We start from the raw sequence: 18,693 nt of genomic DNA, 5'->3' as shown, positions 1-18,693 counted from the left end.
CTTAAGTGGTTAAGGAAAAAAGAGAAATAGATGAAACAAATATGGCAAAACAGTAACTGTTGAATCTAAATGGTAGGTTTGTGGGTATTTGTTATTTTTCAATTTTTCTATACATTCAAAATTTTTTATAATAGTATTGACCCATGAACAACGAAGGTAGTTAGGGGCCCTTCCCCTTCTCCATGAAACTGAAAACCCATATAGGGACATCTGGGTGGCTCAGCAGTTGAGCATCTGTCTTTGGGTCAGGGCGTGATCCTGGGGTTCCGGGATCCTGGGGTTCCGGGATCGAGTCCCACATCGAGCTCCCTGTGAGGAGCCTGCTTCTCCCTCTGCCTGTGTCTCTGCCTCTCATGAATACATAAAATCTTAAAAAAAAGAAAAAAGAAAAAAAAAAATAAAACTTATGAATCCCCCCAAGTGTAACTACTAACAACCTACTATTGACCAGAAGCCTTACTGATAGGCATAGTCAATTAACATATTTTGTATATTATATGTATTATATACAATATTCTTATAATATAGCTAGAGAAAAGAAAATGTCATTAATGAAGTCATTAAAGTCATAAGAAAAAAAGTAAAAAAAAAAAAGAAAGTCATAAGAAAGAAAATACAGTATAGTACTGTATTGGAAAAAAATCCATGTATAAATGGACCTACACAATTGAAACCTGTGTTGTTCAAGGGTCAACTATAAAAAGTTGGAAAATATAACCAGTTAAAAGTTTCTGTGATCTTGGGGCGCCTGGGTGGCTCAGTAGGTTAAGTGTTAGACTTCTGATTTCCACTTGGGTTGTGATCTCCATTTCCTGGGATCCAGTCTGGGACTCTGCACTCAGCAGGGAGTCTGCTTCTCCCCCCTAGGCATGCATGCCATTGTGCACTCTCTTTCTCAAATGGAAAAATCTTTGTAGACAAACAAATACTGTAAAAAAATTTTTTTAAGTTCCTATGATCTTAATATGACATTTTTAACCATACATAAATTTTTTAGATCGTTAATCCGGTGATACACACTAAAAGCACAGCCTAGTACTAGGCAAAGTAATGCGGCCAGAAGCTGCTAGCGCAGGTGGGGAAAATAGCTACATACCAGAATTTACAGTACAGAGCAGTACATGATGTAATTGCATGCTGCAAGTAATATACAAATTGGTACACAAATAAGATATACAAGGTATACAAAACAGTAGGGGTTTAGAGGAGAAAAAGACAGTTTTAGAATGGTAGAGGAAGGTATTGCACAAGAGCTAGAAGTTGTACAGTTTGCTTCAGTAAAATAGACAAAATGCTGGCTATGGAAGGCACACAAAAGTGTTGTTACATGGGGCAGGGAACAAAGGCAACACCCTTCCCCTATATTACAGTGGCTACATGTAAAACAGGTGATTCCAACAGGGCGTGATAAATGCTATGGTAGACCACTCTTTCAAGGATGCTAGTAAAATCCACATGAAGGTCCTCTCAACCATGGAAGAAGTGCAAATTTAGAGTCAAAATTTATTCCAACATAAATTTAAAATGTAGGCATGCGCAGGAAAGAATTGCTAATTCGCCGATGACATACTTTATTTGATACAGTAGGCTGAAGCCAAGGGCTCTATCAGAGCTATTAAAAACCATTATGTTGATATAAATATTTATGTAAACCTTTTAAGGTCAATATAGCATTTGTACAATTTGTACTATTTAGGCAATTTTTAATTTCATACATACGATGCAGTTGACAGGGCATCTGTCTTTCAGCGGCAAAATTTCCACTATCACATAAAACTTAAAAAGTTCCAATTTAAATATAAATCAATATCAGTTGAAAGCAAGGCTTCCAGGCTTATTATATCTTCAGAAGAGGGGGGGGCAAAATGTATTCATCTTCTGACAAATTCTAATGGAATTATTTCTTACTCGCTAGTTCTATAACTAGTCATTCATCTTAAATTGAATTTGTTTTCAGGATTGTCAAATTTTGTTGATCTACACATTAATAACTTGATAATTAAAAAACTGCCATGCATATTATTATGTATTTGTTCTATGATGAAAATCTGCTATTCTTTAATCAAAATAACAAATATTTCACAAATAAAAATGTTCTTAATAGAAATCCAGGTTTTATTTTTCCCCTCTGTATTTCAAAGAGTAAATCAGGAGACATTAGAATCAAATATATCGTTAGAAGTAATATGAAATCTGAAGTGTGCAAAATGTCAAAGCATTAGACAAATGAGAGCCCCCTAGAACAAAAGGTGTTGAAGCTTTATTATTCAAATATAAGTAATAAATGAAATTTAGAAGCTTTTTGGAAAAATGATTTCCATCCCCATTTAGAACAGCTCTCAGAGCTTAATGCATGTCAGGGTTCACGTTCTAACATTTGGACTGGCACATTATAATAGGCAAGGAAACTCTTCTTCAATGCACAAATGAGCTGATTCATTTCTCCATCACTGCATTACAAAAAGACAGGCAGTTTTTCCTTCCCAGACTCACAGAACAACTTCCCCAAGTAAGCTATTCTTCCAAGCCCAGACTATGCGGTGGGGAGAGGGATACTGGAATTAACTACCTCTGTCTGAAGACCGTTCAAGGGGAGAAGTAGATGAACACATCTTCCTTCGAACTAGAGTTAGGTGTACCACTTGCCCTGCATTTCGTAATACTTCAACAACATCCTGGTTGGTAAAACCCTGAATATTCACACCATCAACCTAAAACAGGAAGAGACACATTAAACAGAGAGTTCAAGGTAACTGCTATTTTCAATTCTAACAAGGCAGAATAATATTAGGCAATTCATTTCATGCCAAAGTGAATTTGTATTAAACCTAAGTAATTATCTTTGAATAGGATGCAAACTTGGTAGTAAAACATGCTGACAAGCTTCCTGAAAACCTAAAGAGCAAACTCAAACTTACACTCCACAGAGTCACACATTAAACTGACAACCCGAGAGGTCAAAGTTCTTAGTCTCTGCTGCTATTCAAAATTCAAAGTCCTATAAAAGATGGTCAACTGCTATACCTAGCTCTTAAGACGTACTAAGTAGAAGCCATTATTATAAAAAATCAAAGAGGTCATCCAACACTTCATCCCACTATCCTATAACTATGTGGTATTTTCCAGAAGAGACACACAGATATCCCCGCATTGGGTTTTCTAGTGCTGTGAAAAAGTATATTCAAGAAACAGATTTACTAATCTAAGTCAAGCCCAATCCTCATTTCTGAAGTCCATCAGGACAAATAAGCCTCAGGTTCCACCCAATTCCCTTAAGCTGGCCAAACCATTACTTTAGCTATCCCCAGAAGTATTCTCTCCAAAGCATCCACCGCTATTGCTTGCCTCTATACCTTGCAAATTACAGGACATTTCCTAAACTAAGAGTCATGAAAGATGCTTCCTTAGATGGACCTGAAGAACAAAGATTCAAATGATAGTTACAAACATCTGTTTCTATGTAAATCACTAAATTAAATGTGTGTGTGTATGTAGAATGTTTATGCTTCAAAAGTATTGTTCAAATAAACTTTAAAGCTTAACCAATTTCCACTAAATGGAGAAAAGACCAGTCTGAATTGCCAAAAGGTAATTATTATATCCTTCAATATATAAAATATCTCAATTTTGTATGTACTAAAAATTACTGTTAGAAAAATTACTTCCATGAAGAGATAAAAAGAGCCAATTAATAGCCTACTAAAATGTATATAAAATGATTGAGTTTAAAGAACACAGAGGTGCTTGAAAGTCATTTTTAGGAGAATGCTAAATCATCTTTCAGGTATATGTGTGTGTATATATATTTTTTCCTGCCAATATGGCTGGTGACTCCTTTCTTCATACACAGTGAAAAAAAAAAAAAAAACAAACAAAAAACAAAAACAAAAAAATCTAGGACCCTACGAGTCTAAATCAATGAAATTTCACTGAACTTAATTTTTTAAAACATTATGAGACCATATGAAGATATTCTCCTCTCACACATATTATAATAAAGATAACTTTTTTCCCCAACCTGATTCAATTATAAGACAAAGGGTAGTTACTTACAGCAACTATTTTGTCATTCACTTGAATTTGGCCGTTGTGGTATGCAGCACTGCCGGGTATTATACTTTTCACATAAATCCCTGAAGCCTCCCCTGAGGTACATGAAAACATATGGAGAATGGAAGAAAGCTCTAATTAGACCTTGATTGCAAAATTCATATCAAGAGGTTAATTAGCTACAGGGGCTGACTTGAGGCTTGATAAATACTATTTTGAACACAAGCAGAGAAATTGATGGATTATTTCAAACTGTCACCATCACAAGTGACCCGAATTTGAAATGATGTGACTGATGACTATTTCTGGAAAAATAATCAGTAATGGAAGCTTGATGAAATTGCACTATAAGCTGGAATTCAGGAGAGCCCAGGCAGTCTCATCCTCTTCTCTTGGGCTTTCTTCCTTCTTCCTCAGGCCCTGGAGCCTTATCACTTTTCACCAGCTCTAAGACAAGAGTCTCCTACCTGGTCTTCCTGCCTACATTTAGTTCACTGCTCATGTTAGCTTCCCAGACATAGAAAAGTACACACAGAGTTTAAAAACAAATTAATTTTAAAACTTAGCAACATTAATCTTTACATTACAAAATATTTAAATACAAGCAAATGGCTAAATAAAAATTACAACTATATAAAAAGTATACATGCCTATGGGCAAAAGACTAGAAGAGAAAATAGAAAATGAAAAACTGTAAGTTTGGATGATTTTATATTTTTATTCTTTCATTTCAAATGAACTCACAATATTGTCTATAGAAGAAAAATAAACATCAATGAATTCCTATTTCCTACATATTAAAATGCAAATTTCACAGAATCATATTCAAGGACCTCCATAATCTGCCCAAAACTTTTTTTTACACTTATCTTCCAACTGCCATCCCTCCAAAACAAAAGCGCACACGCACAAGACTTGATATTTCACCAAAACACTAAATATTGTCATGATGTCATATCCCTTTTTTTTAATTCATTTTTTCTTCCTCTAAATCTCATCCCTTCTACTAAAATCTTTTTCCATTCCTACCACAAATGGCTGTGAATTCCTTATTTTGTTCTGTCAAATTTAATCTTTCATCTGCCATATGATAGTTTGCTTATATCTCTGCTAGGACACATATTTCATTTATCCTTAAACATTTTTTTTTTTAGGGCAGCTGGGTGGCTCAGCCATTTAGCGCTGCCTTCAGCCCAGGGCATGATCCTGGAGACCCGGGATCAAGTCCCATGTCAGGCTCCCTGCATAGAGCCTGCTTGCTTCTCCCTCTGATGGTGTCTCTGCCTCTCTCTCTCTCTCTCTCTCTCTCTCTCTCTCTGTCTCTCATGAATAAATAAATAACATCTTTAAAAAAAAAATTCTTTTAGGGCAGCCCAGGTGGCTCAGCGGTTTAACGCCACCTTTAGCCCAGGGCTAAAATGTGGGTTGTTTTTTTTTAAGATGTTATTTATTTATTCATGAGAGAAACAGAGGGGGGAGGGGCAGAGACACCAGCAGAGGGAGAAGCAGGCTCCATGCAGGAAGCCTGACATGGGACTCGATCCCAGGTCTCCAGGATCATGCCTGGGGCTGAAGGCAGGTGCTAAACCACTGAGCCACCCAGGGATCCCCTATTCTTAAACATTTAAGAGTTATTTACATATTCCTTTCTCAGACTAGACTTTTCTTAATATTCATTTTTCTATCCCTTTCAGAACTAAGCAAAGTAACTCCCTGAAAAGTCCAATGAACAGAATAAAGGAAAAATTACTCTGAAAGACTACATGTTAAAAACCATACTGAGTTTTTAAATGTTCTCGTTTTTGGATTTGCCACTGTCTCCCTCTCCCAAAGTCTCCAAAACTTCTTTTGAGAATAAAGAAGTAAAATGACTCTTTCCTTTATTCAGTAACATAAGTATCAAATTTTCTCAATTTTCTATCAGTTATCCACTTTCACTTGACTTGGTATGTATATTGTTAGGTTTACAAGAACACTCCAAAAACTTTATATAATAAAGGTTCATAAGCCACAAGTTTAGGAACTAAGCCATGATTTCTCTAATGAGACAGCATATTAAGAGCTATTCAATATAGCTTTTTTTTCCCCCCAACATTATTATACAATCCATACTTAGCTCTTTTGGAATTCATTTAAATTCTGAGCCTAATAAAGGTGGCACTTAGAAAAGTCTAAAGGTTTGAAAACAGTTATTTCATTAGGCTAAAATAGCACAAGGTGGTCTGACATGAATTTCACTCAGGACTTTGAATACATTAGCACTCTTAATCTTTCCACCTGCTGTAAGTATGCAAAATAATATTTTTTTTTAAAAAATCAACTTTCTAATCTTGTTATTTTTTAAAAACTAGAACATTTCATAACTCGGAATTCATGTTATGAGCAAATATTTGTCCAAAAGGTTTATTTTTCCTTACTTTAATGATTGTCTTACTAATAATAGAGTAACTCTTAAAATAAGTTACCAAAGCTTTGCATGTAGGAGTTGAGGCAGTGTTATTCAGAGATACTTGGGCCATGTATTTATTCTTACAATAGAATCCCTTTAAAGGACAGGAAAATAATTCCAATTAAATAATTTATTCTATATTATTTTTTAGTAATTACAGTATTTTTGACATTCATAATATGAAACATACACAGTAATCCTTTTACATTAGCACATCCAAAATGTCAGAATATGTAACAGTCACAATATTTATAATTATCTATCTTAGAAAAATGTTATACACTAAGTTATACAATTTGATCCTTTTGCTAATGACAATCAAGTCAGCTATAAAATTACTGAGATAAAAGTATAAATCTCTAATCACTGGAAAGTAACTGGCTGCCACTATAGATAACACAGTTTTATTGTTCAGTATTAAAATTTGCACTTATTTAATTTTACTATCTAGAAAACTTCACACCCTTTACAATTATTTCCAAATATAAAATGATTCATTTACCTGTATGAGCAGTTCCAATATAGCCAACAATTCTAATCCCAAGACTCTGTCCATCTTTTTTAATGAGCTCAACACCATAAGTTTCATAAAGAGAACTGTCCTAAAAGGGAAAAAAAAAAAACAATTTTAGTGATACACATTATTTAATTCCATAACTGTGTGTAGTCAGTTTGTGCATGGTTTGCCAAGTATTTTTTTTTAGAACCTGTGGCAGAAACTTTGATTCCTGGTGCTATTGCTGTGTTTATGTTCCATTATGTGGCAAAAGGGAGATTAATCCAGGTGCATCTGATCTAATCAGGGGCCTTTCAAAAGCAGAGTTTTCTAGATGGCCACAGAAAAGGAAGTGAAATTGAAGCATAAAGGCTGGACTTGTGGTAGGAGGTCTGTGAGAAGTTACATTTCTGGAAGAGCTGAGTGTGGTCCTTAGCTGATAGTTAGCAAAGAAGAGACTTCAGTCCTACAGCTTCAAGGAATATATTCTACCAACAATTAAATAAGCTCAGAAATGGACTGTCCGCAGAGCATCCAGATAAGAGTCCAGCCAGCCCTTAATTTTGGTCATATAGAAATCTAAGCAGAGCCTAGCCATGTCCACCCAGACTTCTGTCCTACACAACTAACAAAGCAGGTTGTTTTAAGCCACTAAGTTTGTGTTGTTGGTGTTTTTTTTTTTTTTTTTTTTTTTTTTTAATGTTTTGTTTTGTTTTTGAGAGTGAGAGAGCATGTACGAGACATGAGGCTCGATCTCATGGCTGGAGCTGAGATCATGACCTGAGCTGAGATCAAGAGTCAGACACTTAACTCACTGAACCATCCAGGTGCCTTAGTGATAATTTATACAACAACAGAAAACTAATACAGCTATTTAGAAAACACTCAGGATAAATTTTTATCTAAAAAAAACCCAGGGGTGCCTGGGTGGCTCAGTGGGTTAAGCATCTGCCTTTGGCTCAGGTCATGGTCTCAGGGTCTCAAGATCGAGTCCTGCATTGTGGGGCGAGGGGTGGTCTCTGCTCAGTGGGAGGCCTGTTGCTCCCTCTCCCTCTGCCCCTCCCCTTGCTCGTGCTCTCTCACATAAATGAATAAAATATTTAAAAAAAAAACAAATGTAAAGAAAAGTTTAGAAACAAATGGTAAAAATTACTGTAATTATTGTGAGCAAAAAATATTCAACTAAAACTTACTTTCATACTTCTAATTTAAAATATTTCTTTTAAAGAATAAAATGTCGGGATACCTGGGTGCCTCAGCAGTTGAGCACCTGCCTTTGGCCCAGTGTGATCCTGGAGTCCCAGGATCAAGTCCCACATCAGGCTCCCTGCATGGAGCCTGCTTCTCCCTCTGCCTATGTCTCTGCCTCTTTCTATCCGTGTCTCTCATGAATAAATAAATAAATAGAATCTTTAAAAAAAATAAAATAAAATAAAGAATAAAATGTCTAAAAACATGGTTCAATTCAAACGACTAACATTAGAAAGGAAACAGTTAATTGCATCAAATTCTCACTTATCACAGAGCTACATTGTCCCCACTACTGAAATGAAGGCTCTAGACAGCTAGAGTAATAGAGGGGAAGAAAGTGGCTACAACCGATTTAGAGAGGAAAACAAATGATGCTAACATCTCAGACAGAAAACTTCCATTCACAAGGTTCCAAGGAGAGGCAAACAATTTTCTAGAACAGCCCCTCAAATACACATAAATGATGGTCTTCTACCCCTCCCCACCAAAATCACTTCTCCTTTCTTTCCCCGGCCCCTCCTTTTAAAAACTATTTCTTTTCTTTAGCTTTATTACTCCTTGATTCAGAGCCTGTGACATGGCTAGAAAGATCCTAGAATAGACCAGAAAGATCTGAATTCAAATTCCAGCTTGCAACTTACTCACTATATGATTTTATTTATTTATTTTTGAGATCAAGATCTGAGCTGCCTGAAATCAGGTTTCGGACACTTAACTGTGCCACCGAGGTGCCCCTCACTATATGACTTTTAAATGGGTAATTTATTTTTTTTTAAGATTTTATTTATTTATTCATGAGAGACAGAGAGAGAGGCAGAGACATAGGCAGAGAGAGAAGCAGGCTCCCTCTAAGGGAGCCTGATGTGGGACTTGATCCCAGGACCCCGAGATCATGATCTAAGCCAAAGGCGGACGCTCAAGCACTGCCCAGGCACCCCTTAAATAAGTAATTTAGACTTGAGTTCCTTCAGCTAATATGATCTTATCTTAATGAAAGAATAAGACCTATCTTGAAGAATTCCTGTAAGAATTGCAGATGACCTTGACAATTCTGGGTATTTGATAACAATAATGATTATTGTTTATTATAATGGTTATAATATATATTATTATCTATTCCCTTTATTCATTCTGTTCCTGTGATAACTTCTACACTGACCAGTATTTAGTTTCCCATCCAATATGTGGATGACCATATATGGAGGTGACCACTCTAATGACATACAAATGGCAAGTACCAGCCAGGCTCAGTCAGTGGAGTATGCGACTCTTGATCTTGGAGTCATGAGTTCAAGCCCAACATTGGGCATACAGCTTACTTTAAAATAAATAAATAAAATTTTTGAAAAGCCTTTATTTTAAAAAAGAAATGGCAAATATTAGTTTCCAATTTACTAGATGATTAGCTGAAGTTTAGTGAGGTTGAATGATGCTGAGAAACAGCAAAAAAGAAAATCAAACTTGTCTAATGTCTCCCAACTGGGCTCTCCTCTGCTTCACTGGGAGGCACTACTCATACTCACATGGCACTTTGAGTCGAAGGCATCTCAAATCTTGCAGGGTCTCATAACTAGTATTTATAGCAGAAGAACTATTTATATACTCACAGTACTAGGGCTCCTGTTAGCTACAGCAGGCAGGGCAACAGGTAAGGCTGCAGGGGTAGGAGGGGTTACAGAAGTTTCACCAACTGGGTCTCTTGCAACAAGCATCCTGACTGAATTTCCACAGTTCCTTAGCACTTGTGCAACTTGCTCGCTGGTCATTCCCTGCACATCTGTGTCACCAATCTTCAAGATGTGGTCCCCTGTCTGGAGTCTTCCATCCTTTAATTGAAGAAAAAAAACAAAATTATTCCAACAAATCAATGGTTTAATTTCACTAGCTAATAATCAATTCATCAGACTTTCAATTCTGGTAGAATGGCTGACAAAGAAGCCACCTATAATATGCTCAATGGGACGCCTGGGTGTTTGAGCATCTCCCTTTGACTTAGGGCATGATCCTGTGGTCCTGGGATCAAGTCCTGCATCAAGCTCCCCATGAAAAGCCTGCTTCTCCCTCTGCCTATGTCTCTGCCTCTCTCTTTCATGGACAGATAGATAAAATCTTTAAAAAAAAAAAAAAGCGTATTGTTTTAATGAATGCTGAACTGGCAACAGAGAAAAGGAAATCTTTGCCAAAAAAAAAAAAAAAAAGATGAGGTGGAGGATGTGTTCAAAAGAAGAGTAACTAGAATTCTAAAATGGACATTTACGCGAGGGCATCACTTCATGCCTAATGGCCTAGAGCCAGGGCATTAATGACCACAAAGATAGGGAGAGATCAGAAAGTCCTGGGCTGCAAAAAGGGCGGGAGTTTGGATCAGAAGTTTCCGGCATCAAGCCAGGAATTCTGAAGGCCAACAAACTCAGTGGCATGTTTAAGGATCAGCAAGATGTCAGTATGGCTGGAAGAGGATGAGCAAAGAGTAGAGTAATTAAGAGGAGATGGGAGCATTAACTGGAGGTCAGCAGTGCAGAGCATTTGCTCTGAACCAGTGGGAAGGGAAGTCATTGAAAGGCTTTGAACAGAGAAGGGACATTATCTGACTTCTTTTACCAAGATCCCCCAAACTTCTGTACTGAAAACAGGCTATAGGAGAGGAAGCAACAGAAGCAGAGAGATACCAGTTAGGAAGCTACAATAGGAACCTAAAAAGAGATAATACTAGCCTGCGGACTGGGTTAGCAGTTGGAGTGTGGAGGAGACTCTAGATGTAGATGTATTCTTTTTAAGATCTTATTTATTTATTTTGAGAGACACACACACACACACAGAGGCAGAAACACAGGCAGAGAGAGAGAGAGAGGCAGGTTCCCTGAGATGAGCCCAATGCGGGACTCAATCCTAGGACCACAGGATCACAATCTGAGCCAAAGGCAGATGCTCAAGCACTGAGCCACCCAGGTGCCCCTCTAGATGTATTCTTAATGAACTTTCAACAGGCTCTACTGATAGCTTCTACATGAGGTATGAAGAGAAAAAAGGACTCAAAACTCCAAGTTGTTAATCCTAAGCAACTAGAAAGTTGCTATTAGTTGAGAGAAAGAGGACTACAGAGGAACAGATAGAAGTAGAAATCAGGCATTCAGTTTTAGAGATATCCAGTCTGAGATCCTATTAGACATGCAAGTGGAGATGCCAAATATGCAGCTGGATATACAAATTTGGAGTTCAGGAAAGAAGTTCAGGCCAGGGGATCCCTGGGTGGCTCAGCGGTTTAGAGCCTGCCTTCAGCCCGGGGTGTGATCCTGGAGTCCTGGGATCGAGTCCCACATCGGGCTTCCTGCATGGAGCCTGCTCCTCCCTCTGCCTGTATCTCTGCCTCTCTCTCTATGTCTCTCATAAATAAATAAAATCTTAAAAAAAAAAATTCAGGCCATATATTAAATTTAAGAGTCATTAGCATATAATATATTTAAAGTTAGGATTCTGGATGAATTTAGAGAACTTAGAGAAAGGATACATAATGTTCTATTTCTTAAGCTCGGGATATGTACATGGGTAATTATTGTTATTTTTATTTAAATGTTATATTTCTTTAAGTAATACATACATTGGTGATTATTGTCATTATTATTTTTAACTTTTTTTTTTTAAGATTTCTTGGTTGGCAGACACAACCACTGAGCCACCCAGGAGTCCCTATTGTCATTATTTAAAATGTGCATAGCCCAAAAGAAAAAAAGAAGTGCATAGCCATTATATATACTTTTTAATATATATTTTCATATCTATATTTCATACACAGAAAAGTTTAAAACACAATTTATCAAAAAGCATAGCAGTTTAAAATGTTTAATATTGGGACAGCTGAGTGGCTTAGCTTTGACTGTCTGCCTTTGGCTCAGGGTGTGATCCCGTAGTCCTGGGATTGAGTCCCACATCGGACTCCCTGTGAGGAGCCTGCTTCTCCCTCTGCCTAGGTCTCTGCCTCTCTCTCTGCATCTCTCATGAATAAATAAATAAAATTTTAAAAATAAAAATAAATGTTTAATATTTCCATTCTACCTCTATTTGTCAAATTATTGAAACAGCAACAGATCTGCATTTCACCTCATCAGAAATTGTGAATTCTCTTTATTCAAAATTTGAATTCTTTTTTACTATAAAAAGATACCAAGATGTAAACATAGTTGGTTACAAAAAATTATACCTACCTAGTACTTTACAGGTCTTTTTATGCATCATCTCATTCAGAGAGGGACAGCTTGAGCAAATGGGATTCAGAAAGGTTGAGTGACTTGGCCAAGGTCACAAAGGTTATGAGAGAATCAAAGTCCAACCCAGTTGAAATAAAAACCAGTTCTCATTTAGTCCTTTGTCTCATACTTGGATACCTCCAGAGTGACACTAATAGTCAATAAATTTACTTTTCTCCTATTCTCCAAGAAACTGCTTATGACTGTCAAAAAGCTTAAATAAAATGAAGATGAAAAGTAGATATTTTGCAACTGAGAGAGAAGGACAGCCTGAGAATAGAGCAATGACCCCTCAGGCTTGTACAGTGCTAGGCTCCATATTCCTGGCTCCAAAAGGCACCATTTATATGGTTTAGATGAAATTCAGAAGAAAAAAAAGTAAAAAAAAAAAAAAAAGACTTAAGAAAAAGTCTATTCTCCATCCTTCCTTTTCTCCAATTTTGCAGAAACCTGAATGAAGGAAGGTATCAGATCAAAATAATAAGTAAAAAACTATGGGCTTTGTTGTGAAGTCTGCAGAAGGCCCTCGAAGCAACTGGAAGAGGAGAAAAGGAGAAAAACAGAAATGCAATTCAACTCAGAAACATTTACAAAGATGTAGAGAAAACATAGATGCAAAGAGGAAATAAGAATTGGTGGATTTCTACTTTAAGCACTAATAATTTGATAGTGTATCAATGCAACAACCTGAAATAAAACAAGTAACTACTCAAGAGAAAGACAGTGGTCATGATGAAAAACAAGGGTAAAGCTGCCTCTATAAATCAAACTCTTCTTGAACAAAATTATGCCTGATCAAGAATAAAGAATATGTCAAATAAGTGAACTTGGCTTGGCCAAAGGAGGGCACTTCAGCATAAGTACATATTTAGTCACTTCCTAGGCACTATTTTTGTTCCTATTTTACCTCTATTCAATTTTAAATGATGTAGATAATTTGCATCTGTCACTGAAAGTCAAACATTTTCGTCTTCCAGAAAAACAGGTGTTCTAAGGAATTCATAAGTGCAAACACAATCATTAGTCAGACTGATAGGAAAGACACCAAAATGACAGCTACCTTGTTTAAGTCCAGCAGCCAGCCTGGGTGGCTCAGTGGTTGAGCATCTACCTTCAGCTCAGGGCATGATCCCGGGGTCCTGGGATCAAGTCCCACATCCATTCCCTGCATGGAGCCTGCTTCTCCCTCTGCCTATGTCTCTGCCTCTCTCTCTCTCTCTCTGTCTCTCATAAATAAATAAATAAAATCTTTAAAAAAAGTCCAGCAGCCCCAAATATTGCATTTTATTGATATTTTTTGATCAACATTCTCCTTCCATAACATGTCTACTATGCAAGGAAATTAAAAGGCATAGGGTTTTGTTCTTTAACAGAAATCATAAATCAATGATAGCCAATAAATAGCTATGCCAAGATTCAAAGACTTAGCATGCTAATCAAACATTCAAATATAAAAGTATATTAACCTATAGGTTCTTTCAAAAGAGGAAAACAATTATGCATATAGGCTAGAGAGTATGGAAGGCACAAAAATTAATACAGCTGATGTAATAAGATATCTTGCATTAGAATGAAAAGGCTAAAAGTATTATTTATTAACTTTAATCTAAGTTAGCAGGTATAAGCTAAAAAATGTATTCCTTTGCATTTTAAATTCCCCGATAAGCAGTATGGATGATAATTTCAATTCAAAAAAAATATTTGAGGGGCATTTGGCTGGCTCAGTGAGCAGAGCATGTGACTCTTGATGGAAGGGTCACAAGTTCAAGCCCCATATCAGGCATAGAGCCTACTTAAAAAATAATAATTCTTTAAATATATTTTAATTAAAAACATATTTTTAATTAATAAATAAATAAATATAAAATATTTGAAAACCTAAAGGATTCAGGCCTGACCTACAAAGTTAAGAAATCAAAGTTGTTTCTTTCAAAACAAAAACACAGAAAACAAACTTCTAGTTTTGATTCCAGGCCAGTTCTATCATTGATCTTTAATCAAAAGGCAATATAACATTGGCAGGAAATAGCAACTTTTTAAAATGAACACTCTTTCCCTCAAAAAACTAAAGGAAGATACTAGATCTAAAAACATCTATCCTATCCTCCTCAAATTCCCAGAGCCCTTATCAAGTGATTTTTAAGGATGAGGAAAAGATCTGTTTATAGACTTACTCAATGCAAAATTTCTTGGGAATAATTAACTATTCAGTGGCCTCACGCTGGGTCTGGCTTATTCTAAACTGAAAATTCCTCATTGTACACACCCACTCTCCAATCTCTGCTTGGTTACATTCCTTCTTAGTATGAAAGATTACTGGATAGCTAATATTACTTATAATTGCCTAACACCAAAAAGTCAATAATTCATGACGACTTTTAAACAGACTGCATTGTTATAGTTACCTTCCAGGGAATGGGGTTAATTCAATGTATGTGACTGCCCTAGAATTTCTCTAGACCATAAGAAAGATACTTCTGTTAAATGAAGTTTTACACTATCCATTCTCAATCTAAAAACAAAACAAAACAAAACAAAAACAAAAACAAAAACAAAACAAAACAAAATCTTCTCTTTAAAATTTTTGGAATTTTTACCACAACTGAATGAAATTCTGAAAAGACATATGTTTCAGGTACTGTGAATTTTGGAGACTATCTGAGGATTATAAATAGATATGGGTTTATAGATTTATAGGTTTTAAGATTGATGTATTATTATATATTATAGATTTATAAATTTAAGACTGATGTATTATTATATATTACAGATTTACAACATAAATTATAAGTCTTTTAGTTCCCCTTACACGATACCATATAATTTTCCCAGCCATGGAATTGGCCCTGATTACATTTACTGATTGGTCATTGTAACTAAATCTCAACAAGTGTTTCTTAAAAAGCTCATTATGAATCAATATTTTTCCGTTTCATTTACTTTCTAACATTAGAGGTAGAAGACAACAGAAGGACAAGTAGTAGAGGCTTTGGAGTCAGATACACCCAAGTTCAAATCCTGGCTGTACTTTGATCAAGCTGTATGGCCAAACATCAGTTATTTATTCTACCTAAATCTCAGATCACTCTTCAGCAAAATGGGAATAAATCCCTCTCTCATTGATCTGTGAACATTAAACTCAATACTATATGTAAAGTCTTTAGCCTACTGCCTTGCCTATAGCACATCATCAAATGCATCCATTTCTGATGCCCCTTTAGGCTGCAGTGACATCAGTTAGGTGTTCTTAGGCACACCCCCTTAATTATTCTCATCTTTTTACAGATTATATATAAATAATCTGTAAACACAAAAGAAAATGTAAAAGGCTATTTCATGAAACTTTTTTTTTTAAAGATTTTATTTATTTATTCACAAGAGACAGAGAGAGAGAGAGAGAGAGAGAGAGAGAGAGGCAGAGACATAGGCAGAGGGAAAAGCAGGCTCCATGCAAGGAGCCCAATGTGAGACTCGATCCTGGGACCCCAGGATTAGCCCCTAAGCTGAAGGCAGATGCTTAACCACTGAGCCACCCAGGCTTCCCATGAAACTCTTTTAAATAAGGAATACTGACTTCCTTTACTAACTTTCTATTATCTCATTATATATTCTTTGAAGAAAGATTAATTAACCCCATTAGCTGAACATAGGTATCACTTTATGATCAATCTTGATCACATCTAAACTAATGACCTAGGACATCTATATTCCCTTACCATAAAGATTGCCATAGCCAACAGTGAGCATTAACATTCAAAACATGAGTATATTTTAATTAAAAGCAGTAATTCCCATTCATTCTTTTAAAACTATGGTCAGGCTACATGAGCAACAACTTGTAAAGGCTTAGCAACAAAGCACAGAGCCAGTTGAAGAAATTTTATCGGCCATAAGCTGAGATGAAAGAAAGAAGAAGGGATGGCTCTGTCTCCTATGCTTAGACCTCACCACATTCCCTACAGGAAAAAGCCAATAGTTCTCTTGCTTCTAGAGCTATTTCCTGATAAGCTTAGACCAACCCTGGACAAGTATACATCTGGAAAAAAAAAATATGAGGATGAACTTTAGATAAACAGATTTAAGCAGTAAAAGACAGGCTTCAGAGTCAAACAGATGTGGGCTCAATTTTGATTTTATCATTTCCTAATAAGTAGCCTTTGGCAATTTCTTAACAGTTTCCATATCTATAATTTGAAAATAAAATTTATGACTGTTTTAAGGATTACATGGGAATAATGTATATTAGGCAGATAAGAATGTCTGGTATAAACAAACATTTGCTCTTGCATCATGACTGATGGGCTTACCCCAACCCCCTCCTTGATGACCTGAAATAGTGACAATCCCTTCCAGTAAAGGCTGAAAATCAGACCTGGGCCTTTCCCAACAGTATCTCAAAGGGATTAATTTGGGAAACTGCACATCATATTCTCCTTGTGACAATTCTTAATGCACATTAGGATATTAAAAGCTCAGAAAATTCTTACAGTAAAGAAGTCTATTTGATTTTGTTTAACTTGGTGTTTTCTAAATTTATCTGACCCTTTGTTTTTCACAGTGACTATACCACTTTGCATCTTGAAAAATGCTACTCCAGCAAATAAGCCCATGAAAATTGCTAAGGGTCAGGGGATATGTGGGAAAAGATATCAGAATATTCCACAGTACCTCATTTTTTATCAGATTACAAAAAATCTCCAGGGACACCTGGGTGGCTCAGTGATTGAGCATCTCTCTTCGGCTCAGGGCATGATCCCGGGGTCCAGGATCGAGTCCTGCATCAGGCTCCCTGTGGGGAGCCCGCTTCTTCTGCCTATGTCTCTGCCTCTCTCTCTCTCTCTATCCCTCCCTCTCTCTGTCTCTCATGAATAAATAAATAAAATCTTTTTACAAAAATTCCCCAAAACCCTTAAGAATATATTTTCTGCCACAGATGTGTTTTGAAGTCCATAAAATGACCATTCTCAGTCTTTCTGGTCTCAGAAACCCTTCACACTCTTAATTATTGAGGATGGAGAAACGGGCATTGCAAAGACACACAGGAACTCTTGTGGGTGATGGATATGTTCTTCTTCTTCACTAAGGAGACAGATGGTATGACGGTTAAAGTCTGTATGTTACCTTTTCTAGGCTATGGTACCCAGTTTTATGGTGAAACACTAATCTAGATATTATGTGAAGGTACTCTGAAGATATAATTAACATCCACAATTGGTTGACTTTAAGAACATTACCCTTGATAACATGGGGGGGGGGCTCTATCAAATCAGTTGGAAGACTAAGAGCAAACCTGAGATTTCCTTGAGAAAAAGGAATTTTGCCTTAAGACTGTAACAGAAATCCCATCTGAGTTTCCTAAGAAATCTTGCCAAACAGCCCTACAAATTTCAAAGTCCAGATTGCATTATCAAGTCTTGCCTGAGTTTCCATCCTCTAGCCTGCCCTACACATTTCAGACTTGCCAGTAAACACGTCAGATTCATTAAACTGTATATTTTACGTGTGTGCAATTTATTGTATGTCAATTTTATCTCAAAAATTACAGAGAATCTGAAAGAGCTTTTGTTTACGTGATTTTCTATGTTTTCTACTGAATTAGAAAATAGAGAAATTTTAAAAATATTTAATACAGGGGTGCATGGGTGACTCAGTGGTTGAGGGTCTGCCTTTGGCTCTGGTCGCAATCCTGGTCTCCTAGGGTCGAGTCCTACATCAGGCTCCTCACAGAGTCTGCTTCTCCCTCTGCCTATGTCTCTGCCTCTCTCTGTGTGTCTCTCATGAATAAATGAATAAAATCTTTTAAAAAATATTTAAAAAAATAAAAATATTTAATACATGTAATATGCTAATATATATTTTTATATATTGATGTATACACTTTTTACAAATAAAAGCTACATTTTCTATAGCAAAACAGTGAGAAGAGTGGTATTTTTTTAAGATTGTATTTATTAAAAAAAAAAAAGACTTTATTTATTTATTCAAGAGAGACACAAGAGAGGGAGAGGCAGAGACACAGGCAGAGGGAGAAGCAGGCTCCATGCCAGAGAGCCTGACATAGGACTCGATCCCGAGTCTCCAGGATCATGCCCTGGGCTGAAGGTGGCGCTAAACCGCTGAGTCACCCGGGCTGCCCAAGTGATATTATTTATTTGATTTTATTTATTTGAAAGAGCAAGAGAGCACAAGCAAGGGGGGTGGCA

At 36.4% G+C, this 18,693-nt stretch overlaps 1 protein-coding gene across 8 annotated transcripts in view; it reads right to left on the bottom strand.

Annotated features, from left to right (window-relative positions):
* PATJ (PATJ crumbs cell polarity complex component) overlaps positions 1-18,693 on the bottom strand; it is a 356,261-nt gene that overhangs the window by 308,171 nt on the left and 29,397 nt on the right. For all 8 annotated transcript variants that reach the window (XM_072820502.1, XM_072820508.1, XM_072820504.1 and 5 more), the window contains exons 8-11: positions 9,854-10,072; positions 7,002-7,101; positions 4,054-4,145; positions 2,570-2,711 (exon numbers count right to left, since the gene is read on the bottom strand). In XM_072820502.1, the coding sequence (XP_072676603.1) occupies positions 2,570-2,711; positions 4,054-4,145; positions 7,002-7,101; positions 9,854-10,072 (553 nt within the window). The remainder of the gene's footprint in view (positions 1-2,569; positions 2,712-4,053; positions 4,146-7,001; positions 7,102-9,853; positions 10,073-18,693) is intronic.

The sequence above is a fragment of the Canis lupus genome, chromosome 3, assembly GCF_048164855.1.
Source record: "Canis lupus baileyi chromosome 3, mCanLup2.hap1, whole genome shotgun sequence".
Taxonomy (NCBI): Eukaryota; Metazoa; Chordata; class Mammalia; order Carnivora; family Canidae; genus Canis; species Canis lupus.
The sequence above is the reverse complement of the archived record's forward strand: the minus strand, read 5'-3'. Positions and strand labels throughout refer to the sequence as shown.